Source organism: Mesoplodon bidens, assembly GCF_964165515.1.
Source record: "Mesoplodon bidens genome assembly, chromosome: 6".
NCBI classification, from domain to species: Eukaryota; Metazoa; Chordata; class Mammalia; order Artiodactyla; family Ziphiidae; genus Mesoplodon; species Mesoplodon bidens.
Window position 1 is genome coordinate 3,280,257 of NC_138162.1, and position 17,550 is coordinate 3,297,806.

The following is a 17,550-nucleotide window of genomic DNA, read 5'->3' on the forward strand; positions in this document are numbered from 1 at the left end:
CTAGTGGGCTTGCAATGGCCCTTTGCCTCTGTGGCCAGGCTGTCCTTAGACTTAGGAAGAGAAGGTTACTCCCTTGCATGTCCCCCGAACACAGTTTATGGCTGACACACTTTTCCCAACAGGGTCCCACGGGAGAAACTGGTCCCATGGGTGAGCGTGGCCACCCTGGGCCCCCGGGCCCCCCTGGTGAACAAGGGCTCCCGGGCCTGGCCGGAAAAGAAGGGACGAAGGTGAGTGTCCGGGACTTCCGTGCCAGGTAGACTTTCCCAAGGCACCATTTCGGCCTTTGGTCTGCTTTTTTCTGAAGAGTGGGTAATTCTCAAGCAGATACTCGTCGTGCCAGTCCATCCCCCAAACCAGGAACTTAGTTCAGCTTTTGCTCGCTTTGAAGGAGGGGCTGAGCAGACCTGCCGCCTGGATGGATGTGACGGGGGCTGGGGGGACCGCCTTTTCCCTGGGCTGCCTACGCCCATTCCCAGAAATGGATACAACTCTGACAATTCATGTGTCTAAATGGGATTTAACAGAAAGCGGCCCTTTAAAAAACTGCCCGCTGTAAGAGGTGAAAGAATAAATATTAAAAATATCTATCCCCATCCTGGGTACCCCAAGCTGGTGGTTATAACTTCCTGTGTTTTAGCATAAAAATGAACAGCCTTCCCCTTTTCAGCTTTTCAGTGAGGGACACAGGAAAGATAAGCTCTCCAGCCCCTTGTGTGACCACATACAAGAAATTAAACTTGAGAAGTAATCAAATAGTGAAAAAACTACACACACGTACGTATGCATGCACGCATATATGCTTGAGTACATATGTATGTGCTTGAAAAACTACAGGCACATGTGTGTGTATAATACAGAGCCAGGTGTCTGGCCACAAAGAGAGCTCTCTGAGTTTGGAAAGGAAGCCAAGGGCATGCTGGTTTGAAGACCAATATGCTGCCATGTTAGACCCCAGAGAAAATTCTGGAAGATGTCAAAGCTTTAGTGAACTTCAGGGAAGGTACATGCTCAGGTGGAGAATCTTTTCAGAATATGTGGTTTCAGGCTTGAGACAAGTGTCTTGAGCAGCAAGTCCTCTTCAAGGCAATGCTTCCCATGCTTCGGCCACGGACTCCTTCCCCTGAGCCCAGTTTTCGAGGATCCCCAGATACATGAGAAGGGCAGACGTGGGGCCCTCAGCCCCGGTTCAGCCGTCGTGGCCCCGAAGGACATGGTGGGGGCCCGGGCCTCTGTGGAGCACGACTGGAGTCCCGGACGGAATCTGTCCCCAAGCCACACGCAGAGCCAGCCCGCCGCACAGGCCCCCGGGTGTGAGCTTGGGCTGCACTCCAGTGCGTGGACCTGCCAACCAATGATTCAAGTCAAGACTCGGAGGTTCCTTTTAAAGCCAAGTGCCCAGGGAAGCCCCCCCTCCAGCCCAGGTTCTGAGCGGATCTGGAAGACCAGGCCCCCCCCCAGCTCCCCGTCCACCCTGGTCTTGGGCATCGCTCGGAAACTCACCTATGGCTCTGATTTCAGGGTGACCCAGGCCCCGCCGGCCTTCCTGGAAAAGATGGCCCCCCAGGGCTACGTGGCTTCCCCGGGGACCGAGGGCTTCCTGGTCCAGTGGTGAGTGAGGGGCCAGCCGGGGGGACGGAGCTGGAGGCTGCCCAGCCTGGGGGGCGTCTCCCCTCGGTGCCCTGCCCACATCTTGTTGCTTTGCAGGGGGCGCTTGGACTGAAAGGCAGTGAAGGACCCCCAGGCCCGCCAGGCCCCGCGGTGAGTGTGCTGGCTCAGCACAGAGCCTCTTTCCCACCCTCTGCTCTGCAGGCAAGACGGGCGTCCCGAGGCCAGGGGAGCACGCACACCTGCCCTGGCCCCGCATGGGTCCTGGGAAAGCTGTGGTGGCGGAGCTGGGCTTGGGAGGGACGTGGACAGTGTGCCCGAGCTGGCAGCCGGTGACGAAATGCCAGAGGCGGGGGCGTGCTGTATGAGGACAGCTGGAGAGCCGGGTGGTTTGGAGAAGGGCTGCATGGCCCCCCAGCCTGTGGAGGAGGCTTCACGTGGGTCTGGTCCCGGAGCAGCCGGGACGGGCACGGACACACAGCTCCACGGCCTCGAGAGCAGGGCTGTCCACACGCCTGGGGCTGCCCAAGATAGAGGTGACCCAGCACAGGCGGGAGGCCTGTCCCCCAGAGCTGTGCTGTCTGTTAACCTAGGTGGTCCCCCCCAACTTTGAGTCTAGCTACAAGAGGAGATCCAGAGTTTCCAGACCCTGGACTGTGGTCTGGGGGGATCAGGGGCCGCGAGAGCCTGTGCCCACCCTCCAGAGACACGCCCACGGGCCCCCTGTTCTTGCCTCTTTATGGAAATGCGACATCTGTGTTACCTCCCCCTGCCCTTCAAGTGAGCCCATCTGACAGCCCCCTCACTCCCCTACAGAGTGGGGCTTCAGGAGCTTCCCCTGGCCCCTGGCTGGATTTGAGGGTGGACCATGAAATGACCCCCTCCCCTTCCCCTGAGTCATGGGCCATTTGAGAGGGACAATGACAGGGAAGTCAAATATTGCCTTTCCTTGTGATAAGGGCCAGGAACAGGACGACACCCCAGACAACAGTGGTCTCGCGATGCTGAACCCCTAGAATTAGTCCAGGTGCCCACCTGTCAGCCCCGCTCCTGGGCCAGAGCCTCGCCTGTAAAACGTACAGCGTGGCGGAGCAGGGCAGCAAGTGAACGCTCTGTGGCAGGCGGACCCCAGAGGGCAGAGTGGGTGCCAGGGCCCCAGAAGAGGTCATTCAAAGCCAGGACTTACAGAGGGAGGATGTGTACTCAGACACCGTAGAGGGACTTGGACTTATGGGTTGGGGAGCGAAGAGGGGGTCAGAAACAGCCTCAAATGCTAGACCAGATAGTCTGTGTTTGCAAGGGGCCCTGGGGAGCTCTTGTGGGCTCTAGAGTGAGAGGGTGAGTGGTATGACCAGGCGGGGCTTTAGGAAGTTGTATCCATGCATTTGGAGAGCCCTTGAAATAAACCACTTTTCTTGCCTCACCCCAGGGATCTCCAGGGGAGAGAGGTCCGGCCGGTGCTGCTGGGCCCATCGGAATTCCAGGGAGACCTGGGCCCCAGGGACCTCCCGGGCCGGCTGGGGAGAAAGGAGCTCCTGTAAGTACTTCCTCGAAAAAGCTCTATCCCTGCCCCTGAGCTGTCCCCTCCCCAGGCATTTCCCTGGGGGTTTGCGGGATCGGGGAGGTGGGGGCAGTGTGTGGTGCCCAGCTGTCTTGATTGAGGTCCAAGGGCCGATCACAGTGGCGGCCAGGTTCTTTCCTGGAGTTGCCTGAGCTGGAGGGGTGTTCTGGAGCGTCTGGGCCAGGCTCGGCCGGTCACACCCATGCCTCTGGCCCCAGCACATGCAGGCACAGGGAGGGGTGGAGACAGTGTGTCCAATCGTGGCCTTGGCCCCGGTCCAGGCTCTGGGTGCCCTGTGTGGACGGGCCACTGCCTCCTGCTGTGTACACAGCCCCCTGCCCCCTGGCCTGGGCCCACGGCTGGTCAGTGTATGGGAAAGGTGGATATTTGGGGTGGTGCTTGCATTGTTGGTCTGGGGGTAGGCGTGGAGAAAGGAAGGGACGGGAGACATGACGGGCAGATAAGCAGCTTCCTCCCAGACCCCTGACAGCCGACCACCCAGTGAACCCCAAGTGTGATTGCCCCAACCTGGAGGCTTTGTGAAAGCTCAGGGGCAGGGGGTCTGGAGTCTTGCTTTCCATGAAGGAGTTAGAGAGACCCTTCCTGTCTAGACACCTCCTGGGAAGCCAACCGCCAGCCCCTTCCCCAAACGACTCCCCAGAACGCCCCTTCCTGCCTGGACGTACCCTCACCCCGGCCACGTTTGACGTCTGCCACATGAATTTGGAAACGCCTGCCTGCCCCTGCATTCAACCAGCCACAAATCAGAGACAAATTCCAGCTCAAACCTCCCTTCCGAATTCTGAATGTCATAGGAGCCCGAGTTCCAGGGTAACGGGCTACGAGGATGGTGTCCCGTTGAGTTAAGACACCTGCGTGGATTGATTTCTGTTAGAAGGGGTGGTTTTCCTTATGTAATTCCCTATCCATGGCTCATGGGTAGAAAGAGAGCCCTGGTTGCCTTCTCGGCCGAGAACTCCCCATGGGAACCGCGCTGGACACGTGGGCACCATGGAGAATCCGGTCAGTGTGTCATCGGCAGTTCTGATCGCATCAGCTCCTTCCCGTGAGGCTGCCAGGACACGGATCCTGCTGAATTCTGCCCCAGAACCCTGACTCCTGTCGGGCGCTGGGTGCACATAGAGCACACACAAATGCGGTTGGAAACGGTTGAGTTCATTGTTTCAAGAGAGTAAATGCTTGAGCAGAAGCCTCTCAGGGTTGTATCATCCTGTGAAAAGCTTGTCATGCTTCCAGAATAGCTGCAGGAGAAGAAAAGGTCAAACAAAGGTCAGGTATCATGTCGGGCAGGAAGTTTCCCTGTGAGCCATGATTAGCCTGGGCATTTTGTGGCTTAATTAGGGAAGAACTTTGATCAGGACGAACTAAATCGAGGAGCAGGAAGTGAACTGTGCAGCAGGAGGGGATGCCGGCCCAAGTCGGTGACTGTGCGATTGTGCACTTTCCCACCCGTGTCCCCTCCCCGACGTCCACGCCTCGTTCTGTGCCTCTGCTGGGAGGAGGGAATCCCGGCTTGGGTGAGAAAGTTCCAGCCACTCACAGCGTGGAACGTGGCTGGTAAAACTGAGCAAGAACTCAGTAAGGGTCATTTGAGGTGACCAAGGGGGCAAATAGGAAAATGAACCAAAACCATGAGGAAGGGAAGATAGGAGTGTGTGTGTGTGTGTGTGTATGCGTGTGTGTGCACGTATGTGCAGGTCCGTGTGCTCTTGCAGGGAGGGTGTTTGCAGGGAATTGGGAGAGTAAGCAAGTTGGCCGAGGCCGGAGCTCAGGCCCTCCTGGCCCCTGGCTTGGACGATCCTGCACACAGACCCGGGAATCTGGTTGGCGAGGTTTGAATCCCAGCTCTGCTGCTTACGAACGAGCCTCAGTTTCCCCATCTGTAAAAGAGTAGCCCTTCTTAGGATGGGCGAGGATTAAATGCAGAGATGCAGGGGAAGGGGTGATACAAGGCCGGACTCGGAGCCGCCCTCGGTGCATCCGAGGGAAATCCATTAGGACTGTGGTGATGGTCCCTGCCCAGGAACTGCCCACTTCCTGCCTGTGGGCCTCTCTGTGGGGGATGAGCTGGTGTTCCCACGATGGAGCTGCCTTTGAACAGGGGTCTCCTCTCCTCTTTAGGGCGAGAAAGGTCCACAAGGCCCAGCTGGCCGAGATGGTCTACAGGGTCCCGTGGGGCTCCCTGGTCCAGCTGGCCCTGTGGGTCCCCCTGGAGAAGATGGAGATAAGGTAAGAAGAATTCCGTGAAGTCCCCCAACCTGGACCATGCACAGCCAAGCTTGGCCAGTGCCGGCAGGTCAGAGCTGGCTGGGGGCGGGGGAGGGGTTCCTTTTTTTTTTTTTGCGGTACGCGGGCCTCTCACTGTTGTGGCCTCTCCCGTTGCGGAGCACAGGCTCCGGACGCGCAGGCTCAGCAGCCATGGCTCACGGGCCCAGCCGCTCCGCGGCATGTGGGATCTTCCCGGACCGGGGCACGAACCCGTGTCCCCTGCATCGGCAGGCGGACTCTCAACCACTGCACCACCAGGGAAGCCCTGGGGGATTCCTTTTAAACCAAGGGATGCAGGCGATGTAGGGTCTCTGGCGACAGAGGGACCCCATTCTGCCATCCGATGTTCTTGGCGTTAGTGGATGATTTCGGAATAGCTCATAAATAATGGTAATAAATGAGATCTCTGACGTGCTTGAGGGGACTAAGACGCTGCTTTTCTCCTGTGTAGTTTTGGTGTTGCCAAAGACATTTGCTGAAGCAGCCAGAGCAAGGGGAAATGCTCTCAATCATTTCAAATTCTAAATCTGTGGAGCCCGATTTAATGAGGTTTTACTCACTGTCTATTTTTAAATGTCTCCACTTCGATGATCAAGGCCCCCTTCCATTAAGAGCATGCTTTATAATCCTGACGCCGTTGTGCCGTAGCTTGTATTTTTTCCTCCATTTGATGAAGACAGTGGAATTTCTCTCTTCGGTTTAACTTTCTGTTGATGAGAACTCTCTGGTGACATTTCCGACTCCGTCACCTCTGCAGCGATGATGCCTTGCCTCTCAGGGTGGGAGACAGCCCTGCACAGCAGAAACACTGGAGAGGTTTTAACAACTTTGGAAGCATAGTAATTGAGTTGTCTTTATTAAACTCTCATGTCATCCAACTTGACAAAGTAAATATTTCCATTATGGTGTTTTATCCCACTTTCAAATCTGGCGCAGTCCTGCAAAGCATAAGATCAAGGCCTCATCCCTTTTCGTTCTCTTACTAAAAAAGAAATCAAATTAATATGTGGAAACGTTTCTTCTTAGGAAAGTTATAGGGCCCCCTGGAGAGGAGATGATTCTTACTCTCCAAGAAAAATGAATTCAGGGGAGCAGATAACATGCAGATGATTATTGGACCGTCTGATGGGTGTTTCATATGTTCCCACAGGGGGAGATCGGGGAACCGGGACAGAAGGGGAGCAAGGGAGACAAAGGCGAACAGGTGAGGGGCCACGCGAGCCACGTGCAGGGCCACCGGTGGAGCCACGGCACGGGGCTGTGCGCTCGGCGTGGCACACGCTCATCACCGACGTGAAGAACCATTATAATATAACAACATTCCCACCGGGAACTGTTGAGACAGCGCTGGGCTTTGGGCTTCCCTCCCCTGTTGAAATCTTGGCTGTGTGCATGTGCCTACATGCGTGTGCATGCACAGGTATGTGTTAGGTGCACGTGTATGCATGTAACGTGTATCGGTAAGGGAATCCCTTATTAACAGATGAGCAGAAAGTACTCACGGGTTTTGTGAAGTAAAGCACATTCAGCGTCTTTGTCCTTGAGGTTTTCGGTCCCACAGACATACTCACCGCCCTCCGATGCTGAGGGCTGCAGGATATTCCAACAGAGGCAGTACCCCTTAAAAAAAAAATTCTGCTTCAGAAATACTGGTGCGTTCTTGCAAACGCCCTGTCACTTGGCTGGCAGCTCCGCCCGGTGGCCATGGAAGGAGGCCTGCACTGCGGACCTTTTCGCCAGGCGTGTCTGTTCCCAGGCAGACAGTGACCACGTCCCTGTTGACCCGGGACCAGTCAGGCTCCCCAGGACAGCGACAGCATGCTGGCCTCTCTCACGCTCTCCCTGTGCCAACAGTGAAATGTGCTTGGGGACACACCTGGGGGCAGGCATCGTGCTGCCAGGTGTGGACTTTGGAGGCAGTCCCTCGCTCGGCCACGGATGAGCCACGTGATCTTGGTCCTCGTTTTGAAACGGGGCCTCTGGGGCCTGTGTCATGGGTGTGTGCTGGGGGCCGAGACAATGCACGGTGGCCTCTAGCGGGACGTCGGCGTGGCCGTCCCCGCGCCCCTGACCACACGTGCTCAGGGTTGAACAGAGAGCATCACACATTCCAGAGCCGGCAGCCTGGCCCAGGACAGCCAAGCGTGGGTGCAGCCCTGATGACCTTGGCTTCAGGGCCCCTGCACGCACTGGCCTTTCTCCCTCGGCCTCAGCCGTGACTCAGGAAACAACTCTCTCTGTCTCTTCCCCACAGGGTCCACCTGGGCCTACAGGACCTCAAGGCCCCATTGGACAGCCAGGCCCCTCTGTGAGTATCAGAGAGTCCCCAACCCTCGAGCTGATGCGGGCCCCGTACCTGGTCCTCACCACACTCAACCATCTCCCTGTAGGGAGCTGACGGCGAGCCAGGTCCTCGTGGCCAGCAGGGCCTCTTTGGGCAGAAAGGTGATGAAGGTCCAAGAGGTTTTCCCGGGCCCCCGGGACCCGTGGGGCTGCAGGTAACAACAGAGTTTGCACAATGGCTGGGGGTCCACGTCAGCTGATTCCTGCATCTTTGTGACGCCTTCCCCTCCCCTCCCCTGCCCTGCCCCGCCCTCCTGTCCCCTCCCTCCTGTCTTCTGAAGACCGGGGCAACTAAGGCGAGGCTGCAGGGGCTTCTCCGTACATGAAGTGCTGTGAATTCTCAGAATTCCAGACACACCCATATTCACTTCTCTTAACCAGTGACATTTGTGAATTTGCTCATTGTAGAAATGTTGGAAACTACAGATAAACTGTTAGAAAAGGAAACAAAAATGGCTTCTCAGCACGTGGTGGTGCCTTTCCACACCTCCTAAACGCCTGTGCTCACACACACACACGCACACGCATAATTCTATTTGGTTTTTGCAAACTGAGAATCGTGCTGCGTGTATAGAAAGTTTGGATCCAGCTTTTACCACTTCCTCTTATATTACACGTCGCGTCAAATGTCATTAAACATTCTTGGAACGCATCACTTTTTATTTATTTTTGAAAACGTGACTCTCAGTCACTGCCTTGTGTCCCAGCATATGGTGGTGACATAATTGATTCAAACATTTCCCTGCTGGTGGCTCATTAGGGTTTATAGTTTTATGGGACACTTTCGATAAGCACCTTGTCAATAAATCCTTGCATACTTCTCTAATTCTTTCCTTGCGCTAATTCTGAAACTTGGGATTTGGGGGACGTGCTCTTATGTAGCTGTACGCTGAAAAGCACATTCCTGAGGCTTTTGAATGCTCGGCTTGGGGTCTTGCTGGGGAGGTAGTGAAAGTTGTGTGTTGGGGGGATAGAGCCGCGCCCACATGCCGAGTTTCTGATGAATTCCTGTTCTCAGGGTCTTCCGGGACCTCCAGGAGAGAAGGGCGAGACGGGAGATGTGGGTCAGATGGTGAGTGGCACCGGCTCGTGGAGACCTGGCCGTGGTGGCTCATTGCTGTTTTGGTAGACGTTTGTGTTTTCTCCGGGCTCAATGGCTCTTCTTCTCCCAGGGTCCCCCAGGTCCCCCCGGCCCCCGAGGACCCTCCGGAGCTCCAGGTGCTGACGGGCCGCAAGGCCCCCCAGGTGGAATAGGCAATCCTGGTGCAGTGGGAGAGAAGGTGATTCACGCCCCGTCACTGTCCCAGTGTATGACGTGCAAGCGTGTGTGTGTGTGTGCTCGCGCGTGCATGCGTGTACACGTGCATGTACCCTTGTGTGTGTGTCCACCGCATACACGGAGATGTCCAGGTGCACTGCCGGGCCCTTCCTGCCGGGTGCATTTTGAAACCTAGAAGATGTGTGCAATGGACCTGGGAGCCCTGCCCTTACCCAGGAGATTTTCCAGATGATAACAAGCACCAGCAAAGGCCCCGCCCGCTCCTCCTCTGAGGTTTGGCTCTGAGAGACCTAGTTATGTATTCCTTGAAGTATGCAGTTGCTACCTTTTCAACTCCCGTCAAATCCTGTTTTCTCATAGCCCCGGGTCCTCTGCATCTGATCTGGTTAACGTTAGGGCCTGGGCCCTGGAGATGATGCGAGCACGTTGGACATATGTACATGCACACGTGTGTACATGCCTTACTTGCGTGCATGCGTGCAGCGGGCGAGACGGTGCCAGGGTCTGACTCCACCTGGGCCCAGGAGTTTACACTACTTTTTTTTTTTTTTTTTTTTTTGCGGTACGCGGGCCTCTCACTGCTGTGGCCACTCCGGTTGCGGAGCACAGGCTCCGGACACGCAGGCTCAGCGGCCATGGCTCACGGGCCCAGCCGCTCCGCGGCATGTGGGATCCTCCTGGACCGGGGCATGAACCCGTGTCCCCTGCATCGGCAGGCGGACTCCCAACCACTGCACCACCAGGGAAGCCCTGCACTACTTTTAAAGCACTTATCCCAGTTCCTTGGGGGTAAAAGGAAGGGGGTGGATGTGCTCCCCTGTGTCTGCGCTCCTTTCACACCGTTCCAGGACTTCTTTTCTGACATCAGGCCATTCAGTTGAAAGAAGTCCCCCATCGCTGCTCATTTTTCGCGATAGGAAAATCACAGAGAAACACACCTGCTGAGGCCACCAGTGAATGGTGTGCGACCTCTGCTCAGGGCAGCGTGCTCTCCCCGTGCCCTCCCCACCCGCCACAGGGCACGTCCCTGCTGAGGCCACCAGTGAATGGTGTGCGACCTCTGCTCAGGGCAGCAGGCTCTCCCCGTGCCCTCCCCACCCGCCACAGGGCACGTCCCCGCTTCGGCCGCCACCACTCTCGCCCCTCCTGCTCTGTGCCACCTGCCGGCAAGCGGAGGATGTTGTGCTGTTTTCTGTCCACCTCTGCCCAGCTGTCCCCCTCCTCCTTTCACCTGGTATCTCTCAATCGTCCTCCAAAGCTCGCCCGCAGCATCCCTTCCCGGGGAAAGCCATCTTTAATGCCCCCACGTACCCTCCGCGCCCGCTCTGCGTGTGTCACATGCCTGTGTATGTCACGGTCACCGCTTTATCCCTGGGTCCCTCACCTGTCTCTCCTCCAGTCCTGGGAGCCGTCAGAGGACAGTGACTGCGGCTCAGCCCCGGCCCCCTCCCCTCCCCCCACCCCAGCCCAAGGTCAGGGACGACTCGCTAAATGCCTGACGCCGGAACCACTGTCCTCGTCGCTGCTGTAATCACGTCGCGTTTCCTCCTTAGGGTGAGCCCGGCGAAGCTGGAGAGCCTGGCCCTCCCGGCGAAGGGGGCCCCCCGGTGAGTGGGTGGGCTTTGGGGGGGGAGGGGGGTGCGGCGTGGATGGGTCCTGGGCGGGAGGCTCCCGCTCTGCCTCAGTTTCCCCATCCCTGAAATGGGAGTCACGTCCCCTCTTGTGCCTACCTCACCGTCTGGCTGGAAAAGAGAGGGAGTGCCGTGGCGAGTGAGCGTGTGTGCGTAGACGTTAGTGATGGACGCCCAGGACAGCCGTCTGTGGTGCTCCAGGCCCTAGCACTGGCTTCCGTAAATGTGGGGCCTATCGTTGTCACCTGGTCAGCCCAGACCTGGAACATGCAGACGTTCGCAGGTCGGATGAGCCGTCTCTTGAGGCCCCCCTGAGGGCGGCCCTCCGGCCCAGGAGACGGCTGGTGGACAGAGGTCTCCCGGGCTCCCTCCACCTGAGGACCACTGAGTGGGTGGGCGGCCTGGGTCCCTGCAGCCCCTCGGGGTCCACGCTGCCTGATGTCTCGTCAGGAGTCAACCCTGCCCACCTAGAAGCCGAGTGTCGGCCTCAGAGGCCCCGGGAAGCCCGTGGGCTACTCGGGCCCCCTCACGGCCCCAGGGGAGCCAGACTCCCCCAGGGAGCTGCTGAGGGTTGGCGGAGCTCGGGAAGCTGCTGGCACCCACAGGGGCCAAGGCCCGGCCACAGGCAGGGTGCTCCCTTCCCACCCGATGCCGGTGAGGAACACACTTCCGGCCCGCTTCTTGCTCGAGGCAACCGCAAGGCTGGCTCTGGGAACAGGTCCCCGCCTTTCCCCCGCAGGGACCCAAAGGCGAAAGGGGAGAGAAGGGTGAGTCGGGCCCTTCTGGTGCTGCTGGACCCCCTGGACCCAAGGGCCCTCCCGGAGACGACGGTCCCAAAGGCAGCCCCGTGAGTACCTGGGAGATGCCAAGGGGCCCCTAGATCATCCTCACTCACGGGCAGTGCGCTGAGGCTGCCGTACCATCGCTGGTCTTGGGGTGATTTCCTAAGGTGTAGAAGTTTCCACACCAGCTACCGAACCAGAACAGTGGAGGTGGGAGAGGTGAGACGTGGGACGAGGGGGACACCTCGGAGGCCATGTCTGTGGACCAGGCAGCTTTCTGGATGGAACAGGCTCTGTGTGGCCCCTCTCCCCTCCTGCAGCCCGCCCCGGCTTTACATCAGGAGGGTCTGCAGAGCAGCTCCTTCTAGAGGTTAAAGGTCCAGGTTTCAGTGTCAGCCGGGGGCTCCAGGAACAAAAGTGGGGGCAAGAGCCTGCCCTTTGAGGGCCTCCAGAAGTCGAGAGGGCTGGCCCGCACTGCTCGCTTTCAGGCTTGTGTGGCTCACGTGAGAGGATGTTCTGGAAAGGCCTTCTTGCTGTGAAGGGCACCGAGGTGTCAGAGCTAGTGGGATGCTCTGGGGCTGGACAGCGCTGGGCAGCAGTCTGGATGCAGCCACGCAGGGCAGCGCGCTCCAGGCCGGGTTGCTGAGGGCCCCAATGCCTCTCTTCCTCTGTTTCAGGGCCCGGTCGGTTTTCCCGGAGATCCCGGTCCCCCCGGAGAGCCTGGCCCTGCGGTAGGTGCTCAAGGTGGCAGAGCCCCTGGGTCCCCACAGCCCATGACCCGCATTGCTGGCCCCATTTTTTCCTTTCTAGTTCTGTTAGGACTCTCCTTTCCCACTTCTGAGCGCCCTAGGCGCCAGCACCTCTGGGATGGAATTTGATTTTTGGGTGAGGACTTGGGGACACGTTGTGTGTTGGTGCCTGAACTCGGGTGCCATCCAGGAGGTAGAAGGAACTTGCTTTTGGCCCCACAGGGTCAAGACGGTCCCCCTGGTGACAAAGGAGATGACGGTGAATCTGGACAAACGGTGAGTCTGCCCAGGACCTCTAAGGACCCTGACGCAGCTCCTCGGGGAGGTGTCAGGGCTTGGGGTTTACAACTTGCTTTGTTCATTTCTGAGAAAAACCTACACCCAGTTACCTTAGAATAGTGATTCAACCACCACAGGGGGCCGATAGCTCCCTCTGAGGAACCTTGAAAGCTGGGGACCCTCCTCCCAGAAGGGGAAATGCACACACAGTCCCGACAGTGGTTCTGCGCACAGAGCCTGGTGTCCTCGACGCCGCCCAGAAGCCCACCCCGGAATGTCAGGATTACCTGTTTCTGCCCGATTGGAGTCAGATGCTCTCCTCCAAAGGCTCTTTCCACATCAGCCCGCGGAGCTGAGCTCACATTAGACGTTGCCTCTCACCTGATGTCAAGTTTTCTGAAACGTTGCTTCGAGCTCAGAAAGCTTAGGGACACCAGCTTTGGGGCCAGTTCCCCTGGAGAGATGTCTGCTGTTCTACCGCTTCCTAGCCGGTGACCCAGGACAACACCTGCCCTCCCTGTGCCTCGGGGTCCACTTCTGCAGAAGGGGTGCTGGCAGGCGTGGTGGGAACGTTCCCCAAATGTAGCAGAACTGCAGGTGGCAGGCGGGTCCCTACGCCGCTGCAGCCCACGGGCTGAACGTAGAGGTCAGAGCAGAGGATTCCAGGACCACCTCCACTTAGGGGTCAGAGCAGAGGATTCCAGGACCACCTCCACTTAGGGCTGATTCTGCAAAAGGAGAGACAGACAGTTTCAGGGCTGGCCGAGGACAAAGCAGACTTAAAACTCTGCGTTTTTCTTAGCCTCAGAGCCACCCAGCCCTGCCACGTCTTAGCTTAACTGTCCCTGGTTCCTAAATGCTCTGTTCTCTCTCTGACACCAGGGATCCCCGGGCCCTACTGGTGAACCAGGTCCATCTGGGCCTCCGGGAAAAAGGGTAAGTGATGCTGCAGGGCGCCCTTGCCCGTCAACCTCCTGAATGAAGCGTGCCCCTCCCCCGCCCCGGCTTGGACCCTGGGGCCCTAGGCAGCTGGGGGAGGAAAGTGCTTCTGTCTGAAGGGCATTCCCTGCTCAGCTTCCTCCCTCATCATCAAATCGCAGACCCACTAGGTCGATGCTTCGCTCCATTTAGGATGAGCCCACTGCTGACACCATCAATAACAGGAGAAAAACACCCATGGAGCTGAAAAAAAACCCTTTTCCCCTGGGTCAGACCTTTGGAAAAGTCAGAACAAGCTAATTGAATAATCCAGTCTTTCTCTGGGGCTGCAATAAACTTGGCCGCTTGGTGTGCAGCCAGGAAAGGAGGCTGCTGGAGTGCCCTCTCCGCAGCCTGACCAGGGGCCTTTTCTGGACGTGGAGGCCCTGGGCCTCGTGCTAAGGGCCTGGGAGTGACCTCCATGCCCCCTCCTCAGCTTCTCACTGAGCTTCTGTGGACCCACTTGTCACATGTCGCCTCTTGCTCCTTCCAGGGTCCGCCTGGCCCCATAGGTCCCGAAGGCAGGCAGGGAGAGAAAGGAGCTAAGGTAAGTGCTTTTCAGCCCGGCCGTGGTCATGACCGTGACCATGCATAGACCTGACAGAGCGTGCCGAGGGCATGGTGGCCGCAAGGGTGGGGACTGGACACATACGTGAACATGCGGAGAGGGGCAGGTCAGGCTCAGAGGGAGGCGGGCTGGCTGCGCCTCTGGGTCCGGGGTCCCCGACTCTGCTGTTACATTCTGTCTGCCCTGCCGGCCTGAGGTGGGGAGGCCAGTGCTGGGTGCCCTCGGGCCTGGTGTTGGCCTGGCCAGGCCTCAGCTGCCTTGCCTGCGAAGCAGAGATGGTGACGGTGCCCACATAGGGCTGAGGAGAGGGTGGGGTGCCCGTGCAGTGAGGTTAGGGTGCAGCCCTGTGCCCAGAGCCCTCGAGGCCGCTCCCCCCCGGGAGGTGCTGGGCGGGGCCTCTTCTCAGAGGTGCTCCCGCATTACCTGAGACAGTGATGGAACTCGTCCAGCCCCACCTCTGCTCAGGACATGGCGGCCGTGCCCACCAGGAGTTCCGCGCCAGCCATAACTGCCGTTTTGGCCTTGACAGCTGGGAGGCTGGGAGCACAGTTGACTGTGGACGTTGGTGGGTGGAGGATTGGGCAGGGCGGCCTCGATAAGGAATGTGGAGAATCGGGGGCAGCCCCTGGATATCTGGGGGCATCTGGGGTTCTCTCCAAGGCTCCTTGGGGTTTCTGAGCAGCGGTTGTGGGCTGGGGTGACTGGAGCCTCAAGCATTGGGGTCTCACCGTGTCCTCCTTGGTGCCCTGCAGGGAGAAGCCGGCTTGGAAGGCCCTCCTGGGAAGACTGGCCCCATTGGCCCCCAGGGGGCCCCTGGGAAGCCCGGGCCCGATGGCCTGCGAGGGATCCCTGGCCCTGTGGTGAGTGGCTCCTGGGCAGGCCTGTGGGGGGCGCGGCTACAGAGGGAGGGTAGCAGGCATGGGGACGGGAACGGGGATGGCCAGGGCGGGGCTCACATGGAGGGTCCACTGTGTTTCAGGGTGAACAAGGTCTCCCAGGAGCCCCAGGCCCCGATGGCCCCCCCGGCCCCATGGTGAGTCACGGCTATGCTCCCGAGGAGCCCCCGGTGGTGGCGGAGGGCGGGATGGGGAATGAGAATTCTGATCCCGCTGCCTCCCCCGCAGGGTCCCCCAGGACTCCCTGGCCTCAAAGGAGACTCTGGACCCAAAGGGGAAAAGGTGAGATGGGGCTCCAGGGGACTCTGTGGTTGAAACTCAGGCCCCTCAGGTACCCGTGGTTTCAAACTCAGCGATTCCCCCCCGTTTATCATGTGCTCAGGGTGAGGACACGAAGAGAACAGATCCATGTGACTTGGAGACCTGGCCCCTGCCCTCAGTCGGGGGCCTGCGAGGCCCCATGGACGGCACCTGCCCTGGGCCTGTGTCCATTCCAGTCAGCCCCCAAGGCAAAGATGCGCTGCCACGTCTCGCTGGCCCACGTGGCTGGACGTGAGGTGTTGCCACCGCAAATGCCCCTTCATTTTCCCACAGGGACATCCAGGCTTGATCGGGCTCATCGGACCTCCGGGTGAACAGGGAGAAAAGGGTGACCGCGGTCTCCCCGGCCCCCAGGGCTCCTCTGGCCCTAAGGGAGAACAGGTGCGTGGGATGCTGGCTCTGTGTCCAAAGACCCGAGGTTCCTTAGAGCCGGAAGGACGTCCCCACATCCACCAAATCAAGATGGGAACGGCTGAGGGGATGGGCTCGCCCAGGTGACGGCAACCTGGGGCAGAACTGGAGCCCAGCCCGGGCCCTCATTAGCCCTCATGGTCCTGGTGACCTCAGAAGTGAAGGTCATTTCCCCCCACTCTGTGCAAGACCCTTTGACCCAGCTAATTGTCCAGGAGGTCACTGGCGATACTCAGCCACATCCTCGCTCCCACCTTGACCCCATATATGCACACCTGACCCTAGACTTCCCTGGGAACCCCTGGAGCTCATTGGAGTTTGAAGCCCCCAGGAAACCACAGCCAAGGAAACCTTAGCCTGCAAGTTTCGCCTGTCCTGCACCTGGGAGCCTCTGGCAGTGGATTCCATGGCCAGGAGAGGCGGGGAGCGAGTGGAGGCAGGGGGCGGAGGGCCCTGGCAGGCCGGCCTTTCCGTCCCCATGTCAGGGCCACGGGGCCGCGCTCCAGCCTGTGAATGACCGCTCCCCAAGCCAGCTGTGACAGGCTCACACGTGCCCCTGTGCTTTGCCCACCTTGGCCTGCACCTGACCTGCAAGAGGACAGGACGCCCGAGACAGGGCTGGAGGCGGCAGGGCCGGGAGGCGGGGCGGAAGCTCGTGGGGTGGCGTCCCCCCAGCCCAGCCTCGTCCACGGTGCCTCCCCGTGGCACCGAGATCTGGAGAGACGGTCGGCTCAGAGGCTGCAAACTCCACGTGTGGGAAAAGCCACTGGGAGGCTGGATGGACAGACAGCACAGACAGGACCCCGGGGCACTTGGGGCCCCTGCCCTGGGGCCCCTGCTTCGGGAGCAGAAAGCAGCCAGAGGGGACCAGGCAGGGACGGTTCACATTAGAACATTAGAAGGAAGCGTTCACACTCAGCCACCTCCCCGCGGCCCTGCGGGCAGCAGCGCCGGGGTGCTCAGCCTCACAGCAGGTGTTCAGGCCCCCCGCCGGGCCCAGCAGGGAGCAAGGGCTCCCCTCGCACGTGGCCGGCCCGTGTTGGGGGGAAGAGGCCAACGAGAACCGAGGGGCGTGGGTGCAGGACAAGCTGCCTCCTGATCCAAGCACTCATGACCGCGTTTCTGCTCCTTTCAGGGTATCACTGGTCCTTCGGGCCCGATTGGCCCCCCGGGCCCCCCTGGCTTGCCGGTGCGTATCTGGGAGGGGCGCGCGGCTCCCTGGGTTGTCCTGGGAGAGTGGGGGGATGGGCCTCAGAGTTACAGGGAAGCCATGGGACCCCCTGGGGTTGGGCCACAGCCGAGGTGGACCTGGTGCCCCGCACCACGGGTTGATCTGTTCATTAATTCACATCCGCGTTCCGAGCAGTGGAAACAAGGTAGTGGGGTCACTGGGCTCTGGTTTCAGGCTGGGGAGGAGAAGGGGGAGCCTCTGTCTCCGGGCATTGTAGGGCGTGTGGACAGTCCACGGTAGGCACTTTGGGGGCGGCGAAGACGGTGGCTGGCCCCCCGCCCTCCCCGTCAGCATGAGCAGGGCCAGCCTGGCCCGGACGTGAGGAGTTGGGGTCCCGTCTTCTAGTCACCAGCCTGGGCCCCCCGACAAGGCAGCTGGGAGACCCAGGACTGCAAAGACATCCTCCGGCCTTGAGTCTTTTCTCGCCCGAAACCAGTCAGCCTCCAAGCCCCACCTGGGCCCGGGTCCACGTGGCCCAAGGTGGCCCCGGCTGGTCCGATGCTGGCCCCTGCTGTGGGCTGCTGCGAGGGCTGGAGCGGCTCTGTGTCAGGGCCTCTGGGGCCAGCACACACTTGTCACGTCTGACTCTGGCTGCCTGAGCTGTGATTTCCCTGCTGGGACGGG

At 59.4% G+C, this 17,550-nt stretch overlaps 1 protein-coding gene across 6 annotated transcripts in view; it reads left to right on the forward strand.

Moving 5' to 3' along the window:
- COL5A1 (collagen type V alpha 1 chain) overlaps positions 1-17,550 on the forward strand; it is a 160,113-nt gene that overhangs the window by 123,537 nt on the left and 19,026 nt on the right. For all 6 annotated transcript variants that reach the window (XM_081236132.1, XM_081236130.1, XM_081236128.1 and 3 more), the window contains 21 exons: positions 123-230; positions 1,522-1,611; positions 1,708-1,761; positions 3,038-3,145; positions 5,312-5,419; positions 6,609-6,662; positions 7,713-7,766; positions 7,849-7,956; positions 8,820-8,873; positions 8,974-9,081; positions 10,634-10,687; positions 11,451-11,558; positions 12,171-12,224; positions 12,465-12,518; positions 13,404-13,457; positions 13,993-14,046; positions 14,820-14,927; positions 15,047-15,100; positions 15,192-15,245; positions 15,558-15,665; positions 16,831-16,884. In XM_081236132.1, the coding sequence (XP_081092258.1) occupies positions 123-230; positions 1,522-1,611; positions 1,708-1,761; positions 3,038-3,145; positions 5,312-5,419; positions 6,609-6,662; positions 7,713-7,766; positions 7,849-7,956; positions 8,820-8,873; positions 8,974-9,081; positions 10,634-10,687; positions 11,451-11,558; positions 12,171-12,224; positions 12,465-12,518; positions 13,404-13,457; positions 13,993-14,046; positions 14,820-14,927; positions 15,047-15,100; positions 15,192-15,245; positions 15,558-15,665; positions 16,831-16,884 (1,602 nt within the window). The remainder of the gene's footprint in view (positions 1-122; positions 231-1,521; positions 1,612-1,707; positions 1,762-3,037; positions 3,146-5,311; positions 5,420-6,608; positions 6,663-7,712; positions 7,767-7,848; positions 7,957-8,819; positions 8,874-8,973; positions 9,082-10,633; positions 10,688-11,450; positions 11,559-12,170; positions 12,225-12,464; positions 12,519-13,403; positions 13,458-13,992; positions 14,047-14,819; positions 14,928-15,046; positions 15,101-15,191; positions 15,246-15,557; positions 15,666-16,830; positions 16,885-17,550) is intronic.